Source organism: Podarcis melisellensis (assembly GCF_964234715.1).
Source record: "Podarcis melisellensis genome assembly, chromosome: 17".
Taxonomy (NCBI): domain Eukaryota; kingdom Metazoa; phylum Chordata; class Lepidosauria; order Squamata; family Lacertidae; genus Podarcis; species Podarcis melisellensis.
The window spans coordinates 3987706-4012152 of record NC_138534.1 but is presented as its reverse complement, the minus strand read 5'-3'; the positions used below and the strand labels follow the sequence as shown (position 1 = coordinate 4012152).

The 24447-nt window shown below is 49.8% G+C and overlaps 1 protein-coding gene across 1 annotated transcript in view; it reads right to left on the bottom strand.

The window, feature by feature from the left end:
• Positions 1 to 13983, bottom strand: part of PLXNB3 (plexin B3) — a 58761-nt gene extending 44778 nt beyond the window's left edge. Inside the window, exons 1-4 of the mRNA XM_081893665.1 lie at positions 13866 to 13983; positions 8082 to 8151; positions 3589 to 4686; positions 3291 to 3470 (exon numbers count right to left, since the gene is read on the bottom strand). Of these exons, the coding sequence (XP_081749791.1) occupies positions 3291 to 3470; positions 3589 to 4686; positions 8082 to 8117 (1314 nt within the window). The 5' untranslated portion in view covers positions 8118 to 8151; positions 13866 to 13983. The remainder of the gene's footprint in view (positions 1 to 3290; positions 3471 to 3588; positions 4687 to 8081; positions 8152 to 13865) is intronic.
• Between the last annotated feature and the right edge of the window lie 10464 nt (positions 13984 to 24447).

Here is a 24447-nt window from a genome sequence, read left to right as displayed (position 1 = left end):
GACAGCAGGAAATATTGGGCACCCACTACCCCTTGGCATCATCCTCACCCCAAACTGGCAGCAGGCTGCTCATGTGTAGGACCCTCATGTTCCTGGAGAATATGCCCAGCAATAGCGAAAGTTGTGTGGGTGCTACACCCCAGACCAGCTAGGACAGGGTGGTGGAGAGTAGCCAATGGCTGACTCTTTACTGGGGAAATGGATATAGTGAACATGCACGATCTGTGCCCTGTTCTTGAGCCACACGCGCACACCTCGGACCCTTGGTACAACAAGAAGGACTGCTCCATTGCTGCTTAGCACACAGGCCAATTCTCTTCTCCCAGCCATGAGTTTTCACAGGACCCAACCTTTGTACAAAAAAAAGAACAGTCTGAAACCGCTCCACAGGGCAGGGCAGGGAGGGCAAAGCATGACTGACAGGATTCTAGAAATCCTACTCGGCGCCAGGCTGGCTTTGGAGACCTTCACCAGATAAATTTGTAACGATGTGGATGGCTACTTCCACAGCTGAAACACATGATGCTGCTGACTTATTTACTGGTACACCTAGTAGTGGCTATTCTAACAGTCAGGACCTCAGGTCAGAAGACTTTCCTAGAATTTGCCACCCAAGTGCGACAGAGGATTGAGCCCCCAAAATGCAGGGAGGTCTGTCCTAAGATACAGGTCTGCTCCAACCTAGAAACCTGCTTTAACAAATGAAAGTTGAGGTTTTCAGGATACTCAATTCTGCCAAAGTCTGTCCCTGGGCAGTGCAAAATTATGCACTCTAGCCTAGACCTGAATAAACTGCAGTGCGAGGCTGCAGCTCCTGAGGAACTATGTGGGAAAACTAACCCATGTTACTGATGCAGTTTCTCACCTGGACAGAAAACACTAACACACTGGGCACCACTGATTCTAGGTTGAAGGCACATGTGTGTGTGTTTTGGGATATGAGGAGAGGTTCTACTAGAGAGGAAGAGAATGGGAACCTTGGACTACAAGCATCAATTGGTATGAAGAGTGGATCAATCACTGCCCTAGGCCCTTATAGTGAGCAGAATTAGTAACCACAGTTAATTAATTAGTTAAATCAGCAATATTAGAACAGTGGGACTGAGAGTAAAGCATGCTCATGTTTTTAGGTTATGCTGGTCCTGGACTGTTACTGAAAGGGTTTGTCCTCATTTCCTCTTCAGTGTTCAATCAGAACAAACAGTAATGTGGGTTTCCTCCAGAATCCGGATTGACATTTGTTCTGATTTAGAGCTAACAGTGGGTTTTCCCTGAGAAAAGAGCGGAGCAAGGAGGAATTTGTTTACTAAAGTGTAATGTTCTGTCTAACATTTCCTTCATTATCCCGCCCCCCCCCCATTATGCTTATACTGGTGTTTTTTTTAGCCTACAAACTTAGGTAAGAATACAGTATGGCAAAGCCATAGACAGCAAAAACTCTAGGCCAACAAGCCTTCTTAAGTCTCCAGATTCTTCTCACCTCAGTTTTAGGAATCAAGAGCAATTCTTCCAGAGCTGAAAGAGTTGCAGTAAGTACTTTATGCTACGAAAGGATCTCCTCTCACTTTCTTTCTTAGTGAGAGGAGATTTTTTATGGGGCTTCCTGCTCTGTGACGCATTTGGAGAAACTCCTTGTTATACACTTAGTTTAATTTTTAAAAATCCTCCGCACTTGGCTCTTCCTCATCATGTGGCAAAAGAGGAGTAGCAATCATCCCAATGCAAGAAAATTTACAATATGTTTCCAGCATAAGCAGCACAACAGCCTTCACTCTGTGCAGTGTAGTAGGTCTCAGGTATAGACTAAGAGGGAGGGAGGGACAGCCTGCTTGGCTGCAGGTGCTGGCGCTGCACACATGAAACATGCAATTTTAAATGGCTTGAAACATGCAATTAAAAATCAAAATCAAACCCAGTCCTACCCCTACAGGCAGGATGTGCCAAATCAGCCCTCTCTGTAGAATACTCTTTTGGTCTTTAATTTGTGGGAAAATGGAATCTCAGACTCCAGAGGAGAAGGAAATATGCCAGACACACCTTGCATTTTTTCAAAGCTAAATTTCTGCTCCAGGGTGAACTAATTCTGCACTCCAAACAGCTATACTCCATAATCTGAAAGGAATTACAAAACTTAAGCCGATCTGCATGTGCTTCATTTGCCTGTACAGGTTTACAATTTGCTTCTATTACTCATGGGGAAGAGCAGTGACCAATCCTTACACTAGTTTTGTCTCCTCTCTGGTTTCAGAAGCATCACTAGGCATCAACCACCTACTTAAACAATGATTTCTGCACCAATATAGCTAGAGACTTGCTCTGAAGAGAGGGAGAGAGATTCTCAGGATGTTGAATTATTGACCAATACCAAATTTTGCGGCTTGCAAACAGCACAAGCAGTTCCACGTTTTATCTCACACATGTAGCAGGTATCTCCCAAGCCTATGCAAATAAATTGTACTGCGGGACTAAGACACATAGATGCTAACTTATTCAGAGTCTCAAATTTGGAATAAAAGAGGTCCAGACTTTGTAGAAATTATACCAAGCTCTGCACACACATGGATCACATGCATAATTAGAGGTCTGAAAACTCCAAACTGCAGAAATGTATCTACTTCTGGTATGGAGTTGCAATTCCCCCTTTACCTCCCCCTTACAGGATATTGAAGAAGTTAAAGAAAGATCAAAAGGCACACACAGTTTTGGGTCTAACTCTTGATTCGCGTACAGACTTAGGGACATAGGTCAGGAGTACAGCAACTGCTTTGCATGCAGATTCAATCCTCAGCATCTCCAGCTGGGGCTGGCAGACAACCTTGCCTGAACTCCTCAAGATCAAGGCCAGTCAATGTAGAGAACATGGATCCAGACAGCCCAAAGGGCCGACTGCATAAGGCAGTTGCCTACATTGAAGTGAGCGACCAATAAGTCAAACATGAATGAAAACATGTGAACACAAGCACACAAGTTCCCTTTTTCATTTTCCTTGAAGAACAGCTTTGGGAACCAGTGATTTGGAGCACAGAAGCAGCTGCAGGCACTCTTGCTCCTCACTGCTGCTGCTTCTCCACTCCAAATCATCCTACAGATCCTGCTACGCATAGGATGAACCCAAAATAAAAACAAAACCACCTATGCAGAAATATGGGCTAAATAAATTTAAACAAATATATAAGGGGGGAGGAGGAAAACAGTAACACATACACCCATTTAGCAGGTGCACACCTGGGTGGAAGCACAGCAGGAATACAGCACACAGTTCAGATTATTGTCACTGCGTCTCCCGTTACCTTATGCAGCTGCCCAACACCATCTCCAAGGAAGGCGATGGTATGACCTGCTTCTATCATGGCCGCCACAGCTGTCAGTCTTGGCATGGTAGTTAGAAGAGCCTCGGCCACCAGTGGCTTCCGGCTAGCAATGGGACTAGGTGTGTGCTCATCCCCACAAGGGTAAGACTCTGGCGACTCCTGGAAATCAACAGAAAGGTTGGAATGCAGCCACCTCTGGGTTACGGAAGCCATTCCACTGCCCCCTGCCTCTTCCCCCATGGAAAGAAGGCAATCACTTCCATCCTCTCTCTCTCACCTTAGGCAAATAATTGCAGCGAGAGGTCACCCCATATTCAATGGCGGCCTCTTGCTCATTTGTGGCACCCATTCCAGCTGAAGTGTAACACAGCCGCCGTGTCTGCTCCATGGCTGCGTTCACCTCGCCCAAGCTGTAGGAGCACAAAGCTGTCTGCGCTGTCGGGGAGGAAGTGGAGCCCTGCCCAGCGGCTGAAACGACAAAGAGGGTTGCCTCGTCCCCAGGGAAGCCGGAGGCCAAGTGCCCAGCCTGAGCCAGATTGTAAACATGCCCTTTTGCGTCCCGGCACTCGAGGGGCAGCTCAACATAGGAGTAGAGGTTAGTGTCGTCCATGCAGCTCCGCGATAGGTAGGGGCGATACTCCATTTGCGCCTTTGCTCCACGCCGAGAGAACAGGAAGTAGACGTAGCCCCCAGAGGCAAAGGCCGCCACGTAGCTGTTGTTGTAGTCCGAGAAGTCCCCCACCACCAGCTTGCCCATCCCTTCGTTGGAGAACGCCTGGGGTCCTTCCAGCTGCCGGATCGTGAATGGTGGGATGCCCCCGGAGAGCTTTGCGGTTAGCCCACGACCCACAAAGAGCAGGTCACGGCCATCGTGTTGCCCCACCAAGCCCACGGTCGAAACCCGCGGCTCATTAGCTGCCACAAACTGGTTATCACCGGGATCCTCGGGACGGTATAGCACTTTGTTGATGTCCGCTAGGGCTCTCTTCTCGCACACTCCCTGGAAGAGCTGCCCACAGACCACCAGCTCCCCGGCCCGCTCATTGGCCAACAGCAGCTTGTTGGAGTTGTCCGTCAGCCGGGCCTGGGGGCAGTCGCGTGCGTCGCGGAAAGGAAGACACTCAGGGCTGTCTTGCGCGGGCCCCGTTCTCACACGCCCTGCCAGCCTCAGCTCGGGGCTCAGCTGGTACAAGGCATTGACGGCACCCACATACAGTGCCCCTGTGTCCCGGGCTCGGGCCAGGTGGTTGAAAGTCGTGTTGGGGGCCAAGAAGGATGGGTAGGAAGGGGGCCGAGCAGCTGGGTATGACGGCAGAAGGAGTGTCAGGGCAACCACCGAGGGCAGCAGCAAGTGGCCTAGGAACATGGCCAAATCCTGGACAGAAGGAAAAAGAGAAGGCATGATTAGCACTCAGAGACACGGCAGGCAGCCTCTTTCGTATGGAAACTCCAGGCTCAAAGGAGACATTTAATTAATTTATTCAAATAAGTCTCGTGACTCATTAGACACACTCATGCAGCACAGAACTGTGGCATAGCACGTCGTGTGGGAATCACCATGCTGGAGACATAGTCTGGTTTCTGCACCAGATCTTTTCCCCTGGATAGGATCTGTACCACATTCCAAGAGGAGCTGCTGATCAAGGCTCTGCTGCTGGATTTTGACACTGAGAAGTGAAATGCACCCATCAACATTCGGCAAAAAGTCTGGGCAGACACTCTCTCCTTACTGTTCCCCAGGGCTAGTAAAACCAGACTAACTTGTGCAAAACAGATGCAATGCCAATTTGATGATGTTTTGTCTGGTTTCTCTTGTCAGGGTGGGTTAATGAGGAGGCAAAAGAAGATCTCTTTCCACTCCACCAATTATACACTTACAAGTGAAGTTTTAATCCTAATCACCATTTGTGAATACAAGTTAGGGACCGTCTAGACTGGTCTGTAGTAAAGAGGTGCTATCTTGCATCCTTTGTGCACCACACTTTTAAGGCAGCACCAAGAACCCAGGAGCAGAGGAGTAAGAAAATCAGGTGGTACCCGGTGCGGAAAATTTATTGTCACTCCCCCCCCCCCACATTGATATTTTGGTTTTACGTTATTTCATATTTTCTTACTAAGGAATGTGGATTCTGAGCCTCTGATAACAAGTACAGTGGTACCTCGGGTTGAGTACTTAATTCGTTCCGGAGGTCCGTTCTTAACCTGAAACGGTTCTTAACCTGAAGCACCACTTTAGCTAATGGGGCCTCCCGCTGCTGCCGTGCCACCACCATGCAATTTCTGTTCTCATCCTGCAGCAAAGTTCTTAACCTGAGGTACTATTTCTGGGTTAGTGGAGTCTATAACCTGAAGCATATGTAACCTGAAGCATATGTAATCTGAGGTACCACTGTAGGTGACTATGGACAGATACTTAAATCTACAGGATGGATTGTGTTTTGGCTTGTGTTATTTTATTTATATTTATTGTTTATTTAGTTAATAAAATTTATTTTAAAAAACATGCAAAGTGGTTTACCAAAACAAAAAACACCACAGCAGTAAAATCAAGAAAAATTAACAATCCTACTTTAAAACATACATAAGCTAAAATATTAAAGTTAAAATTACTTCAACTTCCTAAGCATCTAGTTACACTTGCCCAAAGAAGAATGCTTTTAGCGGGTGCCCAAAAAGAGTCTAGCAAAGGCATGTGCTTTGTTGAAATTTCAGCCTTCATGACATAGGAAAACGGCCAAGTAAACAGATGTTTTCGTGGAGGAGGGTCAAGATATTAACTGATATGCATGAAATTTCATATATAGCTATATAATCCCTAGTGTAGTAGGATCAGACGTCTGGAGCAGGCATTTTAAAAAAAGTTTTTTATGAACCACCCTAGTAGGGCAGTAATTGTTCCTTGATAATTTGTCACTCCCCCCCCCATGATGGCACCTGGGGTGGACCGCCCCCCACCCCACCCCCTTTCCTACCCCCCTGCCCAGGAGTCCTGGCACACTTCTTCTACCTCCCTGACCTAGGATGCTTCTCAACGTCCAGTTTCAGTGCCCCCTTTTCCCGCACATTATTCCTCTCCCCCGCTCTGCCCACCACAATGGATGCTGCAGAATGGTGACTCCAGTTCCTCCTTCCCACAGTGAGCCCAGGATCCCACACTTTGCCCTTTCAGACCCAAGACATTTTGCTACCTGAAGCAGCCCGAATTCTCCCTCCCCTCCTGAAGGCCAATACTTTAAAGAGTTGAGCGCATCGTTCAGACACCAACTCCTGCCTTCATTTGTCTCCCCACATGGTGCTGCAAGAAGCCGCTCAAATTACCCAAAAGAGGAAGTGGAAGGAGTGGAGGGGGGGTCCAGTCTGCTTTCACCTTGGAAATGAGTGTCCTCCCCCTCCTTTCCAACACCAACTAGGATTTAGCAGCCCAGGGAAGGCGATTAAGCCACATCCCATCGGAATTAATCCCCTCCCTCAAGCGAGGTCACAGCTCAGACAGCAACTCAGGCAGGAGACAGTGGCCAATGGGGGCATGAATGCTCTCGGCTTCATCACTGCCCAGCCCCTCACTCTGGCCTTTGCTTCTATTTGCCATTCTTTAAATGGCCTGCAAAGGCAATGCCTACAAAAACATTCAAGACACTCGAGGCACAATGCGTGCTCACAAGTGCAGGAAGAGGAGAGAGAGAGAAATGGGACTACTTTTTAATTAATAGGTTGTTTTGGTTTTGGTTTTTTAAAAAAGCAATAATGCACTGATAGGGAGACGAGTGGGATATTCTACAAGTTTAGCAATCTCAGTTTGGAGCCAAGGCAGGAAAAAGAGAGTGCCAGTGAAGAAGAGTGTGAACTGGCAAGCCAATCTGCATGTTAGCACAGGAAGCAAACGAGTGTGCAAAGAATGTAATTCTAAACAAGGAAACTGCATAGCCTCCTCTTCACACGCACACCCCCTCGCAGGCCCCAGACAGATGCCATCAGGAAGATGGCACCTAAGGCGGGGGGGGGGGGCGGACACCTCTCCCCCTTCTGCTCTGCTCCAATTCCCCTGACCCAGCTGTTGCCTAAACACACAGATGTGAAGGTGCTTTGTCCCACTCCCTCCTCTCCAGTGGAATTCCCAACCCAGCAAAGCACACACAAACACCACCCTTCCATATTATCTCATTGCCCAGCACATGGGCCCATCTGCCTGCTGGAGGAGGGGAGGGTGCAGAACCTAGATATTCAACATCCTGGCTGGAAACCAAACCTTCTGTCTCATCCTTCCATCTCCCCCTACGCCCAGTCTCAGGTGGGGGTGGGCAGGCAGGAAGCACAGAGACGAGAGCTTACAGTAACCCCCACCCCTTCCCTCCTGGCAACAGCTGGAAGGGAGCAGAGGCAGCGCATGTAGCAGCAACACCACCACCGACACACACACAAAATCCCTGGGGAAGGTGAGAGAGAGACACACAGGCAGACAATGGCACAGGGGTGGGGCTGCAAAGGAGACAAAAGGAACCACACACACACACACTTTCAGGAATCCTGGTCCACGTTTCTTAGCACGGAATAGCAACCCAAGTCTGTCATCCAAGCATATCACAGGGTAGTATCAGAAATGTGTCACACACCAAACTAAGGTTTTCCAGCACTTGCTTCAGCTCATGACATGCGCACACATGCACATCCACTCTGCCCAGGAACTATGGCACTCCAGCACAGTTGCGCCTCCCCTGTTAAATCCCATTTTCCTCCTCTGCAATTTCCCCTTCCTACACTTCCAAGGCTTACCGTTTGGCTGCGCTGGGGGCATTTCAGCTCCCACATGGTGGCGTCGAGCAGGAGGACTCAGCAGGCATCCCTATGGGTGGAAGAATGAGATAAGACAGCGGGTGAGTTGACATGGGTGCCGGGGGACGGAGAGGGGGAGAGGTTAGATGGCAATTCAAGGCTGCATCAATGGCTGCTGTGATAACCTTCCCCAATCAAAGCCCCCACTGTTCCCATCTCGGCTGTGCCATCACAGAGCCACACGGGGGCTAAAGGGGCCCATTATCCCATAGAAACAGAGCTCTCACAACTTATACACATAGCACTCGCACCCCAGAGAGAATGAAACAGGGCGGAGGGGAGAGGGGCTGTGGGTGCAAAATGAAGGGCATTGCCAGAGACAGGAGAAGGCAGCTATTGCAGGCTGGGGGGGGGGGTCCTGAGATTGCAAGAGACGGACAGGTCGGGCTTGTGTCTGGCCCTTGCGTGGGGAACAGAGGAATCCCTTGTGATTTCTTTGCATGAAGTTATTGATTAACTGGAAGGGGCAGGGAGAGGGGGATGGCTGTGCCTGGTTTGCTGGGACCTGAGGGGGCCCTTTTTAATTTTGGGGTGGGGACAGGTCATAAAGCAGTACAAGGCTGACCCAAACCATTTAAACGAAAAGCTTAAGAAAGGCAAAACCAGTCAAGGAATATTGTCTGATAGACCCATTTCCAAAACTGATTCCCAAACCTTTCTGATCATTTCGCTACAGGGCTTCCTAATGCCTGAGGAAGGAGGTGGAAGAAGAAGTCAGTTAACACCCCCTAATTAACTTGGGGGCCTAATCAACTGGGAAGGTCTCCTGCACACAAGACTGACCAAAGCTGTTCATGTCAGCAGAGCTGGTGCAAAACTTCTCAAGGGGGATTGAGTCCCACAGATCCGGACTTTGCCTGTCTCCCATTCTCCTCATGGAGGCAGCTGCCACCATGAGGCACCTGGCAGAAGCCTTAATGTGTAGCTTTGGTGCTATGAGCTTAGAATCCAGCTCACTCAGGTCCAGCCCATTTCATGCCATTTCAGCCTCAATCTCTCAAAGCAGCACCCCTCCCCTGGCTTTCCCAAGCAATTATTGTGCCCACCCCACGCTATAGCATAATAGCAATTCCATTAGAGCCTCATGGAATCATCGATCCCCCTTTGCCGGCTCCAGCTGGAGCTGCAGAATCGGGGACATTTGGCCTTAGCGGGGAGGGGCAGGACATTCCCCACAAGGGAGTGGGTGCAAGATTAAGGTTACGGCCAGCAGGGGGTGGGTGGGGAGAAGCAGCAGAAGGGGAAGGACAGGGAAGAAGAGAGAGAGAGAGAAAGTGTACACAAAGTACAAACAGCCAAGGTGTCAGGAGTGTGTTGCTTCCACTAGGCCTTCCCCAGGTACCTAGGCCCTGTCGCAATGGGTCCTGGTTATTCTGTTCCCCTGCAAAGTTTGGTTTGGGGCAACACAGCACACTCTTGCTCTGGGCTCCGGCCAGCCCCACCCTCGGTGCTTTTGCCACTCCCCACAATGCCACCTCCTGTGGCGCCCTGGAGTCAGCAGAGGCCTCGGCTGAGAAGGTGTCGGGGTCAGCAAGAAGCTGCAGTTCCCTGGCGAGCGCCCAGCGCAGCCGCCCCCACAGCGGGAAGCAGGCGTGGGGAGAGCCATGCCAGTCCAGGGGCTGCTGAATGCCCCCTTTGTCTGGCTCGGGGTAGGGGGGCAGGAACAGTGCCACCCCTGATAACAGTCCAGGGAATAATAAGAGACTCTGGCGCAGGGAGTTCAGAACCAGCCTGTTTAACCCTACAAGTGCCAAAGCCCACCAGAAAAGTGGGGAAAGGAGGGGGAAATTGCAGGTACAATAACCTGGCATCTCTCTCTCTGTGCCAACACCCCCCCACCTGCATGCACACCGTGCATTTAAAGCACATCCTGCCTGAGCAATTCTGGGAGGTGTAACTTGCCCATCTCAGAACTACAATTCCTAGTATCCTTAACAAACTACAGTTCCCAGGATTATCTGGGGGCAGTGTGTGCTTTAAATGCATGGTGTATAACCAGCCACACACTTATGCGCAGGCATGGCGGGTAAGACTCCTACGGACACAGACAGTGGCGTGGGAGGAAATCAATGGGGCTTTTGAGTGCCTCCCAGGGTAACAAGCTCTGGGGCAGCAAAGCGCGCGGAAGGCTGAAAGAGGGCGTCAAAGCAAGTCAGAGCGTGAAGGGGAAAAAAGACAAGAGGAGAAAATGTGGGGCAGACGTGAAGGGACCACAGCCAAGAGGGGGGGCTGGGACCTCGGCATGAACCTCTCTTCGCTTCCTCAACACTTGAGGCTTCAGATGCACACCCTCCTCACTAGCATTGCCCTACCCAGCACGGCAGCACATCATGTCCCCTCAGATGGACCTCAGCATATCTATTTTCCAGCAACAGGCACCTTCACACACACAAGCACACCACTCACAATCGACCATCACCCTGCCCAGGGCCATCGTAGGTACCGTCCCCTGTGGATTTCTTCCTTACGCAGCCTCAGGCTCCCTGCGCACACCTGTTCCAGCAGGAAAGCAGGTTCTTCTTCCTCCTGGGCAGTGCCTGGCACTGCTGCCTTTCGCACAGGTTCCTAGGCTGGGCAACACGCATTGCTGGTGCTGGTGCCCGCAAGAGCAAACCGTGGGCGGCCTCAGTAATCCCTCACGCAGCAGCAGCAGCAGCAGCAAGTGGGGCTGAGAACCACAGCAGCCCCCCTCCGCTGGAGAAAAGGATCTAAAAACAAGCACAGCCGAAGAGCCTGTGCAGCAAGTGTCAGCATGTGTGGCAGGTATGGGTGAGGACCGAGAAGCATCTACACACCCACACACCCTGGCTGCTAGGGTGGGTGGGGAGAGAGGGGCCGTAACTGGGTCCAAGATCTGAGCTGGGGTCCAGGAGGGGATCCCAGACTTGACCACAGCCATCCCAGTGCCCCCACATTCCCAAGTATGTATATAGGAGGAGGAAAACAAGGGGAGGATAATCACTATGTTTGTTATATAATCCAGGCAAACATTAAGCACTATTTGCCAGTCTATGGTAAACCGTCCCATTAAAGGAAGACAGGCACTAATCCTTCCCCCACCCCCTGCTGCGTGAGGGGAGGAGGGGGAAGAGTCAGACAACGACAGGATTAGAATCATGTGATTCTGAGTTCTTGGCAAATCCAGTCCTCTCCCCAACCCAACCCACTGGCCACTGCTTAACCATGCACTGGCTGAAGTCTCTGGGGAGGAAGGTGGTCTCTCCCCCCCCCCTTCTGCCTCACCCCGATAAATACACTCCACTTTAGAAAGATGAGACAAACCAACAAACACCCATTGTGAGTTTAATAACTGTGTGACTGGCAGCAGTCAGGCCTGCTGGGACTTGCCCTGCAGTCGACAGCAAAGGGGGGAGGCAGGAGAGAGACAGACTCCCACCCTCACCTACACGAGGCAGCTTGCCCTGCAAGCCTTCCCCTGAAGACTAACACCTTCACATCTGGTTTCTTTAAGCATTCCTCCCCTCACTCCTTTGTAACCCCAGCATCAGAAAAAAAGGGAGTTTCGCATTTAACATATCCATTTGGCTGTCCTAGCTTCAAATCACAGGGAGGAGAGAGAATCCCACCTCTGTGTGAGGGGAGAAAACAAGTCAGCGTGGGACTGCTAGCAAGCCTGCTCCATAAATTCAGCAAATGGTGGGGGGCGTGGTCCTTTCCCCCAGTTTGCTGATAGCTAGCCTACCACTTGCCTTTCCTTGTTATATATCCTTAGGAGCATTCTACGTTTTAGGTTTTTGAGGCGTGAGGTGGAGTTGGGGGCAAACACACTCAGAAATTATAACTTAAAATACTAATAATTATACATAGATACATATTGTTTGCGTGCCTTTCCTTGCTATGTATAATTATTAGTATTTTAAGTTATAATTTCTGCTTAATTTAATAAAAAGGAATTTAGTGGGTTCAAAGAGAAATCCGCTTTCAGCACAAGTGGGATCACGTTAAGGTGCAAGGAGGCTGGGGGACCCATTTATTTTGGGGTGAAGGCATCATTCCAACTAGTTTAATTGTACTTTACTGTACTTGCAAACCATGCAACAGTATTGCCTCTTTGTGCAAAATGAGAACACTTAGCCCCACCACCACCACCGAAGCTCAGCTGCCGTATCCCAAGTCAGACCATTGGTCCATCAAGCTCAGTACTGCCTACACTGCAGCTGTGGCCCTCCAGGTCTTGTGGGACTCCATTTCCCATCAGCCCCAGTCAGCACAGCCAATGGTCTGGTTTCCAGTCTCTGGTCCCCCTGATGGGGAGCAGCTTTGCTCAGTTCCTGAGAGGAGTCTTTTGCAGCCCTACCTGGAGATGATGAGAATTGAATCTGGGACCTTCGACAGGGTCTGCCACTGAGCTACTGCCCATCCCCAAGGCAGACCAACTCATCTCAGACTGGACGTCACCTTCCAAGCTGCAATCATTCTTTCTTAATCTATCCTGAAATCATGGTGTTAAGTGACCCTACTCTTGGCCAGCTCAGCTGCAGAACTTTTAAATGGGGGAAACTGAAAGAAAATCCATCATATCTATCTGTGATGTGGACATGTGAAAAAGGAGCAGTGCTTGTTGCCTATTAAAAATACAACATGCAACATGGTGACAAAACGCAAGTCTGCCTGGAAACACCAATCTCTGATCTGACAGCCCTTCCTCCTAATTCCCAATGTGTGCGGCGTCTCTGCTGTTGCCCAGTGTATGGAAAACGCACTCTGCACCTTCTCAGGGCCTGGCAATCTTCTTTTACTTTAAATATTCTGGCACTGAAAAGAGGTCAGAGCTGAGCTCTGGCACAAATCGAGCAGCCTCTCTGCAAATGAATGGGGCGTGCTCGCAGGGACGCAGAAACAGCCCCTACTAACTCTGGCATTTAGGGAGAGGCAAACGATGCCCTTCCCACCTGTCACCTCTTTGAAGCTACCGGAGAAGGTGTGATGCAAGCAGAAACAAACTATGGAAATGCACCCAGGCACGGAAAACAAGCCGCCTTTCCGATTGCACATCTCCGCCAAAGACGCGCCACGCTGAACCCAAGCTGGTTCTCCGAAAGGCGAGCGGCTCCCCACCTCCGGGCTGCTGCCCCATGCAAGCCCCACATGGCCTCACCCCCGATCCCACTCCTGGCGCGGCTTCACGCGGCGCGCCCAGACCCGCCGCCAACTCCCGACTTCCCAAAGAGTCCCGGCCAAAAGCACCTGTTTCGCCGCCCGGCCTGGGAATCTCCCAGCGCGACAATTCGGGCAGAAGAACCATTGGCGGGCGGGCAGGGAGGCGGGCAAGGCAGGCACACAAAGCAGCCGGCTTGCGCAAGGGGCTTTGCAGCCCACCCAGCCGCCCCCAACCCCCCGGCAACTCCCAGCCGCCGCTTCCCTCTTCCCAGCAGCGCCTCCGCTCGCAGAAGGGGCGGGGATCGGGACCCCGAAGGGGGAGGAATGGGAAAGTGCGGGGGGAAAGGGAGAGGTCGCCCGCGGGGGTCGCCCAGGAGGCAGAAGGGGGAGGAGGAGGGTCTCCGCCCGGGGCGGCATCCCGGAGGGGGGACGGGAAGCAGGAGAAGGGCGCCCGGAGAGGGGCGTCGGGGCAGCCGGTGGTGCTCCGCGGCAGGCAAGGAGCCGCAACTGGCCGGCGACCCCGAGGGAGCAGGGAAAGGGGCGTCGCGCAGCCCCGGAGCCCGGCGGAGAGACCCTGGCGAGCGCGCCGCCCGTGCGCCTTACCTGGCCAGCCCGCGCCGAGAAGAACTTGCAGGCAGGCGGTCGCCGCTGCCACCCAGAGCCGCTCCCGGCGGCGGCCACTCCCCACAATGCACCGCTGCCAACTCCGGAGCGGCTCCCTGCGCCCAGCCTGCCCTCCCGCCCCTTCCCAAAGCCCCGCGGCGGGCCAGCGCCGAGGCCCGCAGGCGCCCCCTGCCGCCCCGAGGCAGCCGCGCTGGAGAAGCCGGGCGCGCCTCCTTCCTCCCTTCCTCCCTTCCCCGCGCGCAGGAGTGGCTCTGGCGAGCAAGCGAGCCTGCCAGAAAGCGGAGAGAGAGGGCCAAGCGGGGCCCGTTGCCCACGTGGCGGGCGGCAGAAGCCAAGGGGCGGCTCCCACTTTGCTGCCCCCAGAGAAGAGGTTTCTGGGTTCCTGCGAGGTCCCTCTTAAGAGCATAGCTGTCAACTTGTCCCTTTTCTTGCGAGGAATCCTAATCGGAATAAGGGAATTTCCCTTTACAAAAGGGAAACGTTGACAGCTATGCTAAAGAGTCCTACAAGACATAGGAGCCAACTCCTAGGGGCTGAAGGGTCTTTGGGCCCCCAATAAAACATTTAGGGGACCGGGCCCTCCACAGTTGATGGGCATTGCCACTCAAAGAGTGTGTGTGCACAGTGGCGTTGCGTGGGGGTGCAGGGGGGGCCAGCCGCACCGGGCGCAACATCTGGGGGTTAGGGTTAGGGGGCGCAAATCCATGGGTTAGGGGGTGCAAATTACTTGCCTTGCCCCGGGTGCTGACAACCCATGCTACGCCACTGTGTGTGCACCACTCATGTGATCAGTTATGCCAGACAGGACTTATCTGGGCCCCTCTAGTTTTTAATTTGTTCATTTAATTTATGCTTTTGCAGTAAATTGGTACATCCATTTCACAATATTCTTCATTATTCTTCTACATGATTTGGCTTCCCCACACCTCCCGCCATGGGTTCCTTTTTACTCTTGGTTGTGCTACATATCTTTCTACAGGGCCCCTCCAATATTTTATTCACGTTGGCACCCCTGCTGTGAGAGCCCCACAAAATTGCATGAAGGCCCCTGGGAGATCTTGTGGGGTTTTCTCCAGACTCTGCGACTGCACAACTCTGAGAAGCAAGGCTTTGGTGATAGCGGCCACAAGTGTGGGGTGTCACATGGCACCTTCCTGCTTTGCCTCAGGCGGTGAAATGGGACAGACTGCCCCAGTGCCAAAGGCAGGATCCTAAGAGAGGGTTGCCCCCAGCTAGTGATTTGGACGGGATGGAGATTGCGGTGGACAGGGAGGTGAGTGCTTAAATAGTGGCATCTTGACACGGGATGGGGTTGGCAATGTGCAAAGGCAGCCACATGCTCCCATCATATCGCCAAGAACACCCATCTTCATGTCTGAACCAAAGAAATGCATTTGAGGCAGTACTGCAGTTCAGAATTCTGTCCTGACACCTTATTTCAGTGATATGGTAAATTAAGATATATCTACACCAGGCATACCTTTGGTTCCCTAGCAATCACTTCATTTTTAAAACTTGGGGCAAGCAAGAGATACACCGGGTGGAGGGATTAATTTTCAGTGCAGGGTAAAGGAAGGTTAATCCCCTGTGTTGTGGGGTCACAGGGCAGATCGAGTGCCCCAGCCCCATCGCTGATTTTTGAAAAATGAAGACACGTGGTCAGCACTAAGCATAGGGTTTGATAACAAGTCCTACCTCCTCTGATCAGAAGGAGCAGGGACAGCAAGGTTCAAAACAAAAAGTGGTGTTTCTCACACAAAAAAGAGGAATTGAGACAATATCAGCATTTTACCCACAACAGAAAACGTTTACTAGCTATTTTGCCTATGTGTCAGCTTTACTGACATCTATCCAATATGCTGTACTCAGCACCTAAATTATGGAAACTCCCCTGTATCTGTTAAAGAAAGTTCCCTGCTTTCAGTGATAGGCTGGGGGTGAGCCACATGTGATGCAGAAGATCACCTGACTGGTTATAACTTTAAAACAGTTGCAGAAAGAATTCTGAATGTGGAATTTCCCACAATGAAATTGTGTGTTGCTTGATAATCAGACCTGGACACACACACAGAGTTGGACAGCCATGTGAAAGCAAAAGGGCCCATGTCATCAGAATCATCCAGCTGATTGTGCTTGATCTGCAGCAACTACTTTTTCATCCCTTGCCACATGCAGACACCCTCGATAAGGATTAAGCAACCTGGCTACAAAGCACAGAGATAGTGAAATAGTAAGAAAAGGTTGAAAATTGGATTGACTGAGAAGGTGAAGTCCCTCCCTGCTTTAGAATTTACTGTTCGCTTCACTGGACTGTGCTTAGTAAAAAAATGCCTGAAATGTTGTTTTCAAGCATTAAACTAATCTCCAGACACCAGAGAAAGGACCACTGGAGAAGAGGAATGCACACATCACCACATCCTTATCAAGCCTAGAGAAAAACTGATCTATTGGGATTGGCAAATACTTGGACAAGAGCCTTGTGGACATTTTCCTGCTGACTCAGCCTGAGGAAAGCACAAACAATTTTATTTATTTGATAAATAAAACAAAAATAATAGTTGACACTGCTGGGTCAAACGTCAGATCCCTCACACAGGTTAGAACCCCTCTGCATTTCTGTCATTGGCCACTTCTACTTGGGTTGGATTTGAAAACAGCCATGTGACTGACTAGAAGCCACTCTCAACATACCATCCAGTGCTTAATGCACTTCTAACAAGTCTAGTCTAGTCTGGTGAGGAGGACAACACTGAGAACGAGCCAAGCATAGTGCTTGATTAGTGTGCACAGCAGTGTTTTACGCACTGTTATAACATAAAGACCTTTGATCAGCTTTTATAATGGCGCAGATGCATCTTGGGAATATCCTCTCATGGGTGTTATTGTACTACTCGCAGGACCGGCCCACCCATGAGGCAGACTGAGGCAGTTGCCTCAGGTGGCAGAATCCCAAGGGACGGCACCCCATGTGCCGATGGAGGCTTCCAGTGAGATCTTGCTGCTGCCACTGCTTCTCCCGTGGTCGGTGGGTGGGTTGGTGCCCTCCCCGCTGCCCACCATCACTGCTGCTAGAGATGCACCTGTGGCTTCCAGGTTCTGGCAATAACTGATGGGACCTCATGTAATATCTCACCAGACCCCAGAAGTCGTAGCTGTGCAACCCGATAAATGAGGTTTCAGCAATGGAGTGGTGGCACAATTCCATCTCACCTTAGGGAGCGAAACAGGCTTGGCCGCTCTTGACTACTTGTGCTGTGGGGACTTCCCTTTCTACTCTTCTCCTGTGTGCTCCCCAAAATCTGCACCAGAGTATCCACTGACCCTCTGGAGCAGATTTGGAGGGTGTGAGAGGTGCTACGGAGGAGGAAGGAGTTCTGTTACACAAGTGGGAAACCTGCTGCATGAACAGGCCTAAACTATTGACCTAAATCCATAGTTGCTCTCCAGGTGTTATTGAACCAGAGCTCCCATCATCCCTGACTATAGGCTGGGGCTAATGGCAAGTGGAGTTCCATTACAACATCTGGAGTACCACAGGTTTCCCTTTCTCAGCCTAAACCCGACTCAGACTACCAAACAAGCTCAAGCAAACCCATTGGTGGGTTTAGGCCCTTGATTCTTACACAGGAGAACCTCCTGGTGGACTGTAGTGTTATTTGACAAACAGTTGTCCATGTTTATGACTGATGTTAGTTTTAAGGCCGCAATCTTTTAACAATTTAAAACATGCCCTGTTGAGTATAAATGATTAAGCCCTGAATGTGACTATTCATATGAGACAATGACCGAGATTTTCAAATCAATGAGGCTAGAGCACTTGGTTATGAAACAGTTTGGGCAACATCCAAGCACTCCAACTGAACTAGTTTATGGATTAGGTGGAGACACCATTTACCCCATGCTCACTTGTTTTTCATAAACAAACAAACAAACAAACAAACAGATCAATTGTGTGTCAATGCAACTGCAAGCCATGGAATCTATGAATGTCCTAGACCAGATCAAGGACAGGGTCCTGACGAATTGCACTTAAAACAAGCAAATACCAGCATGTTCTCGCTCATCCTGGGGAAGAAGGTTAGGAAGAAGCCTTCTGGATTTTCAGGTAACGGTGGATCTGCAATGTAATCAGAAATGAAGCAACAGGAAAAATCAGCAAGGTCAATGGGAATTAATGCTTATTGCATGAAGATATGTACATGCATTATAGCTATCAAAACACAATGCATAAATATATAAATGTAAAACAAAGCAGTTTATGTGCATACTAATTATGGATGATGGGATCGGGGGGGAATCCAGCAGACAAGTTGGCACTGAGGTAGCAGCCTTGTTTACCTGCTATGTTGCTGACCAGGGAATTCTTAAGCAAGATCTTTGCGTGTTGCTTCCTGCTAGTGCTGGGCAAGTCTTCTGGCACATGCTGCTGAACTCTGGGCTTGTCCTATCCATTCCCAGGACCAGCAAAAGGAGGAAGGGGAGTCTCCCCCTGAGTCCAGTAACCCCCCAGCCTCTCCTGAACTGCAGAGGCTTAGGGCAGAGAGGTGGAGAGAACTGGTTTCTCCCAGGAGGAGTGCTCACCTTAAGGCCAAGAGAGGCGGGTCTCCTGGGGGCCGGGACCGCCCCTGGCCTCAGAGAAGATAAAGGCCAGTCAGCCCGGTCCCAGGTTGTGGGAGCAACGTCGTTGAGTACCTGCTCCTGCTCCTGCCTGGACCCAGACCTGACCCTCCAGTGTTCCTGTCCCCGCCCAGCTTCCTGCTTCGGACCTCCCCCCGCTCCTTGTGAACTGTTTCCAGGCTAGTGACCCAGGACCGGACTTTGACTACGCCAACGGTAACCTTCCCCCCGGGACCAGCACACAGACAAACCTTTGAGGGGAGGTCGCTTTTAAACAAAGGACTGCCCTCTCTAATGTAAGACACACAACCACCCTAATCAGAATTCAAAAGAAAGAAAACTGGTGGTGGGGGTGGTCTAGGGCATGGTGGGGAACTTCAGCCTGGGGCCCAAATGTGGCCCTCCAAGCCTCTCTGGCTCTCAGAACATTCCTGAGCCACACATCCCACCAGCCCTACTTAGCACCAGCTATTTTTGCCCAGCTAGGAAGTGTCATTTAATTCTGGTAATGCTCTCGCTGGTCTGGATGGACGGGTGTACATAGAAACTGGCCGACTGTACAACAATAATATTTACATTTGCTGCCCCACCCATTTTTGCCCCGGCCCCTGCCCACCTCTGGCATGGAAGTTTGCTCCAAACGGAATACAGCTTGTGGGCTGATACAGATTCCCTGCTTTTGGTTTAGTCACAGCGGTTCTCAACCTGTGGGTCCCCAGATGTTGTTGGACTACAACTTGAGTGGCGGTTAGGCATTGGTATTATTCTGTAGATGAAAGAGGGGAGGTAGTTCCATCACCTGCCCTGCATATTGAAGGGTAGTCCAATAAAGGATTCCGGGGGCGTGGCCCTGTCCGAAGCCTAGGGAGGTGAGGGCCTAAGGCACGCCCCTATCGGTGACCCTGGGGGAGTTCCTAGTTGATGTGCATCAGCAGGACTCACCCAATGGTGGCTAACCCTTCCTGGACTTCAAGCGGACGGGCTGAAGTCGGATATATTCGGTTAGGACCAATGCCTAAGCCAATACCGCTCATCACCTGTAACCAATAAAGTTGTGGCATTATTTAGTCCATTAACCTTAATAATTGTGTCATGTGTCATTATTTCCACTGGGGGGGGGCGGGACCTCGCCATGCAACTCCCATCATCTGATTCTGGCCTTGCTAGCTAGGGGTGATGGGAGTTGTAGTTCAACAACATCTGGGGACCCACAGGTTGAGAAAGGCTGGTTTAGAACAAATTTTGAAGCCGAGCTTTGGGGCTGGGGTGGGGGGCATTAGGAAACCATAGCGAAGCACTTCGCACTTCACGCAAAGGGAGGAATGAGCAAGCACACAGCACCACACTCACATAGCTTCTGCGGCAGGAGGTCTGCAGAAAGAACACCAGCCCTCCTTGAGAGAAGGGTTCAAGGAGCGACTTTTGCAACTGGGACTCTACTTCCCACCCAGGGAGGCCGGGCACTACTAAGAGTGCAAGGGCAGCTGTTCTGTTGCATGTGTCTGGCCTGTGATCCTGCAAGGCAAAAGTCCTCCTGAGTGTCTGGCCAGCAGTTGTTTGAGTGCAGTGCTTAGCTTTTGCTGATAAAATAGAGCTTGCAGTATGTGGGGGCAAGTGTTTTCTCTGTATGGGAGACACCTCTCTTCACTGCTGTGAGTGGCAGAGAATGTTTCAGCGAGAGACGCAGTCATCACATATTGCAAGGAGGGGGAGGCAGTTGTGCTTCGCAGGATGACTCCCACTTCCCTTACTTCCTTGGGTGGAGTGCTCTGCCCTTGTGCGTTTGTGTCTAGAGCAGGGACAGGTAAGGAATGCACTTCAGTTTGCCTTTAAAGGCAAACCTATGTAATTCACATATTCTGAAATAAGATGCAAACCTAAACACAACCACCTGTCAAAATCCATCCTTCTCTGAATTTTGCAATGCAGTTCTCCAGCCAAGTAATATGTAATAAAAATGCATATATCGAGGTTAAGTGTGCATAAAATCACATTGTATTAGTGAATTCAAAAAAGCATTATTTGAGGGTAAACTGCTTTGTTGAAAAGTGTATATTAGGCGAAATTGTGACAAAAATGAGCATATTAAGAGAAATTTTGGTTAAAACGCTGATGAATTTTCATGTAAACTGATGTGGAAGTGTGGAGAACTTAATTTAAGCCTGGAGAAATGAGAAGCCGAGAGAAGCTGAGATTGATATATTCACCTACCCCTAGTCTAGAATCCCCAGGTGAGCTACCTGTTTGGGTTCTAGGAAGGGACATGTTAGCATGTACCCAAAGTGTTCTGGAAGGAGATTGGCTACCTTGTGTAACAGTCTCCCCCTTTCCTGCAAAGTGCCTTTGTTCCATAGTTTCCATTGCCAGAGTTCTCCCTTGTGTGCTCTAAGTGTGCACAACATCCAGCCAGAGAGAGAGAACCATGTTTCACACCATATCATCCAAGTTATGGCACTTACACATAGATGCTGGTGTGCTGTGATTGGCTAAGCCTTCAGGGATAGGAAAGCAGTGGTCCTCCAGGTGTTGCTGGAATACATCTTCCACCCTCCTTACCAGCTGGGGCTGATAAGATTTGCCATCCCTACTGTACTTTTATGACATAGGCAGGGAGGCCAGGAGGGACGAGTTCAGTGGGAGGGAAATGCTTTGCACCAGTTCTGTTGTCATTATAAAGTTGTGCTATTGATAGAGATAATCTGGGGGAGCATAGGATCTGAAGAAAGTGCTGCTTCCTTGTGTTGCTCATGTCTCTGCCTCGCCTTGGCTGTTCCTCTAGAGGTGTGTTCAGTTGGTGTATCTGAGCAGATGTGCTTGTGAATCTCTCTTGTTGGCCTATGCCAGCTTCTGCTATATCCTATACAGCTCCGCATTCAGCACATATTTAGTATAGGACTATGCCCAACAGATTTCTGATTTACAGTGATGTAAAGGTAAAGGGACCCCTGACCATTAGGTCCAGTCGTGGCCGACTCTGGGGTCGCGGCACTCATCTCGCTTTATTGGCCGAGGGAGCTGGCATACAGCTTCTGGGTCATGTGGCCAGCATGACTGAGCCGCTTCTGGCGAACCAGAGCAGCACACGGAAACACCGTTTACCTTCCTGCTGGAGCGGTACCTATTTATCTACTTGCACTTTGACGTGCTTCCGAGCTGCTAGGTTGGCAGGAGCAGGGACCGAGCAATGGGAGCTCACCCCGTTGCGGGGATTCGAACCGCCAACCTTCTGATCGGCAAGCCCTAGGCTCTGTGGTTTAACCCACAGCGCCACCCGCGTCCCAACAGTGATGTAAGCACAGTGATAAATAAACTGTGTACTAATAACATAAAAATAAATAAATCATTTATTACATTGATTTGGGTCTCATGTATATTTAATATAAATGTATAGATTAGAACATCAGCACTTGTCTATGTTCAGCCTCTTGTGAACTTTCTGCTGTTGGGAGTCTTTCTCTGAAACTTCAGAAGGAAGCATTAGAAAGGGAGAAACCTGAACAAAATCCCTTCCAAACTTCAATCAGCAATGACTGAACTATCAGATTAGCATACGATTAAATGTCTACCAAATGTATTTATTAATACACTCTTTAGACAAGGTGTAATGAGAACAGCAGTCACTTCCATTACATTAAGCTTTTGGCACGTGAAGAAGGAACTAACAAGTTCAGCGTTGTTAACAGATGCTTGCTTGCTGATTCCAGCGCAACCTCATGATTTATTGCAGAACGTGTAATCATACAATATTTAGCTGCAGTCAGCTTTCAGAGAGATGTGGCATTGCAACTCTGAAGAATCCAACTCCCCGGAGCTATATATCTCCAAGATTTTTAGAAAACAATGCAGTCAGGTCCTTTGCATGCTGACTCAGAAGGAATTCCCACAGAGTTCAGTGGAGCTTTCCTCTAAGTAAGGGTGCATAGGCTTGCAGGTGGCAAAGGAGGCGCTCTTGAATGCAGCAGAGTTTACTTAGGAACAAGGGGAGTTGCCTTATACTGCGTCAGACCACCGGCTCATCTACCTCTGTACTGTCTAGATTGAGTGCCAACTGGCAGTGGCTCTACAGGCTTCCAGACAGATGTCTCTACCTGGCGATTTCATCCAAATATTGTCTTCCAACAGCAAACTGCAACACTTCTCTTAGGTGGTTTACAGTATCAGACTGAACACTGCTTTGCACTTGCAATGTGAGCCTTGAGAGTAAGTCCCATTGAACTTAACGGCATATTCTTTTGAGTAAACATACTGTACAAGGCACCATGTTGCCAGATTGTGAATCTGTTCAGGGACATTGCCATGGGAGTCTTGATAGCTAAACACTGTAGGTGAGTTGAGATGGCTTGCGGCCGGTGCCAGAGCCAGCTACTAGCAGGTTTCAGACTGGAATTCAGTCAATATGGCGCCCTCTGGATGTTGTGGGACTCCAAAGCCCATCAGACCCAGCCAGCATCATCCCATGATTAGGGATGATGGAAGCTGAAGTCAGACAGCACACATTGAATCCCAGACAGGCAGTTCTTTATGGCTGTTTGTACAGAGCTTCAGTTGTGAAGCAAGCACTTTTCTATGCTCACTCAAATTTGGGACATCCAAGTAGAAAACGAGTTCTCTGAAAACAGCTTCACCCATTACCTCCTGCCTAGAACTCCCCCCTCACCAGAGCAAGGCTGGCCAGCGATAGTATTAGGCAGGGTGAGGTGGGTGCCTCAGGAGGCAGGTTCTTGGGAGTGGGCCCAGGGAGAAGTGTGGAGAGATGCAGTCCCTGAGCTAGCACACTGCCCTCAGGTGTGGCAGAAGACATTGCCCCACTGACACGGTTGAAGGAAGATCTGATTGCCAGTCGGGTCACCTTCAGTGTTCCAAGTTAAACGAAAAGGACAGTCACTACTTACTTCTTCTGTGTTTTTGTTTTAAATGCAAATTGCATTATTTCACCAACTTGCTCATCAAGAAGTCACCCTGCTCCTGTCTGCCTAGCTAATGAACACAAAAAAATCACCAGGCTGAGCTGACCAGTACTCAGGCACTTTTCCAATGTGATGTACTGAATTAATTTCATGTAAACAATGTCCTTTTAAAAAATTAAAATAAAAAGGTAATTAAAACATCACACTATTAGTTAAGGTTGTTTAAACTCAGTAACTAAAATATTACTTTTATCTCCCTTTGACTCACAATAAGCCCCTACCATTGGTTTTCCCCATTCAACGTTTCTGTTTGAATTTCTAGTTGGGCCTCCCTCAAATTAAATAATTTTAAAAAATTAAATGACAAGGTGCAGAGACCTGTGGATAGGGTTGAGGGAGAAATTTATTTCAGTCACATTTAAAGGTGATAGAGGGGCCTGGGACAGAGCAGTTGATGAATACTAGAGGAAAGGAGGCTGTGTCAAAAGTATCCTCTGGCACAATGCCTTCCACCACCCCTTGGACCCCACTGAGGACCCCCACCTCAGTGCTAGGGCTGGCTCTCCCAATACCAATTCCAATTGCTACCATTCTTGGCAGTAGCCATGCAGAATCCCATCCCAGAATCCAGAACCACACGCACAGCTGTTTGTGATCTATAATATTTTTATTATCAGCATCTGAATAAACCTGGCTTCTGCCAGCATAAAAGGCACTGTGAGGGTAGGAGAAAGGGGGAGTGGGATGGCAGTTTTGCACGTACATAACAGCAGAGAAAGAAAGTCTTTGTTGCATAGTTTTGTAAAATTCTGACATCAGAGCCAGCAGATGGGAACAGCCTCATTCCACTGAGAATTTTGACACATGCTCAGCCCTCCATGGCACACACTCTGCCTCTCCCCACCCCCCTTGCCAGGCAATAGTATCACATTGTTTACTTGTGGGGCTTTCATACTGGGAAGGGCATGAAGTGGATGGCAGGCTAAAAATAAAAATAAAAAGATGGTCCGAAGACAATTCAGAAATAAGTTTTTAAA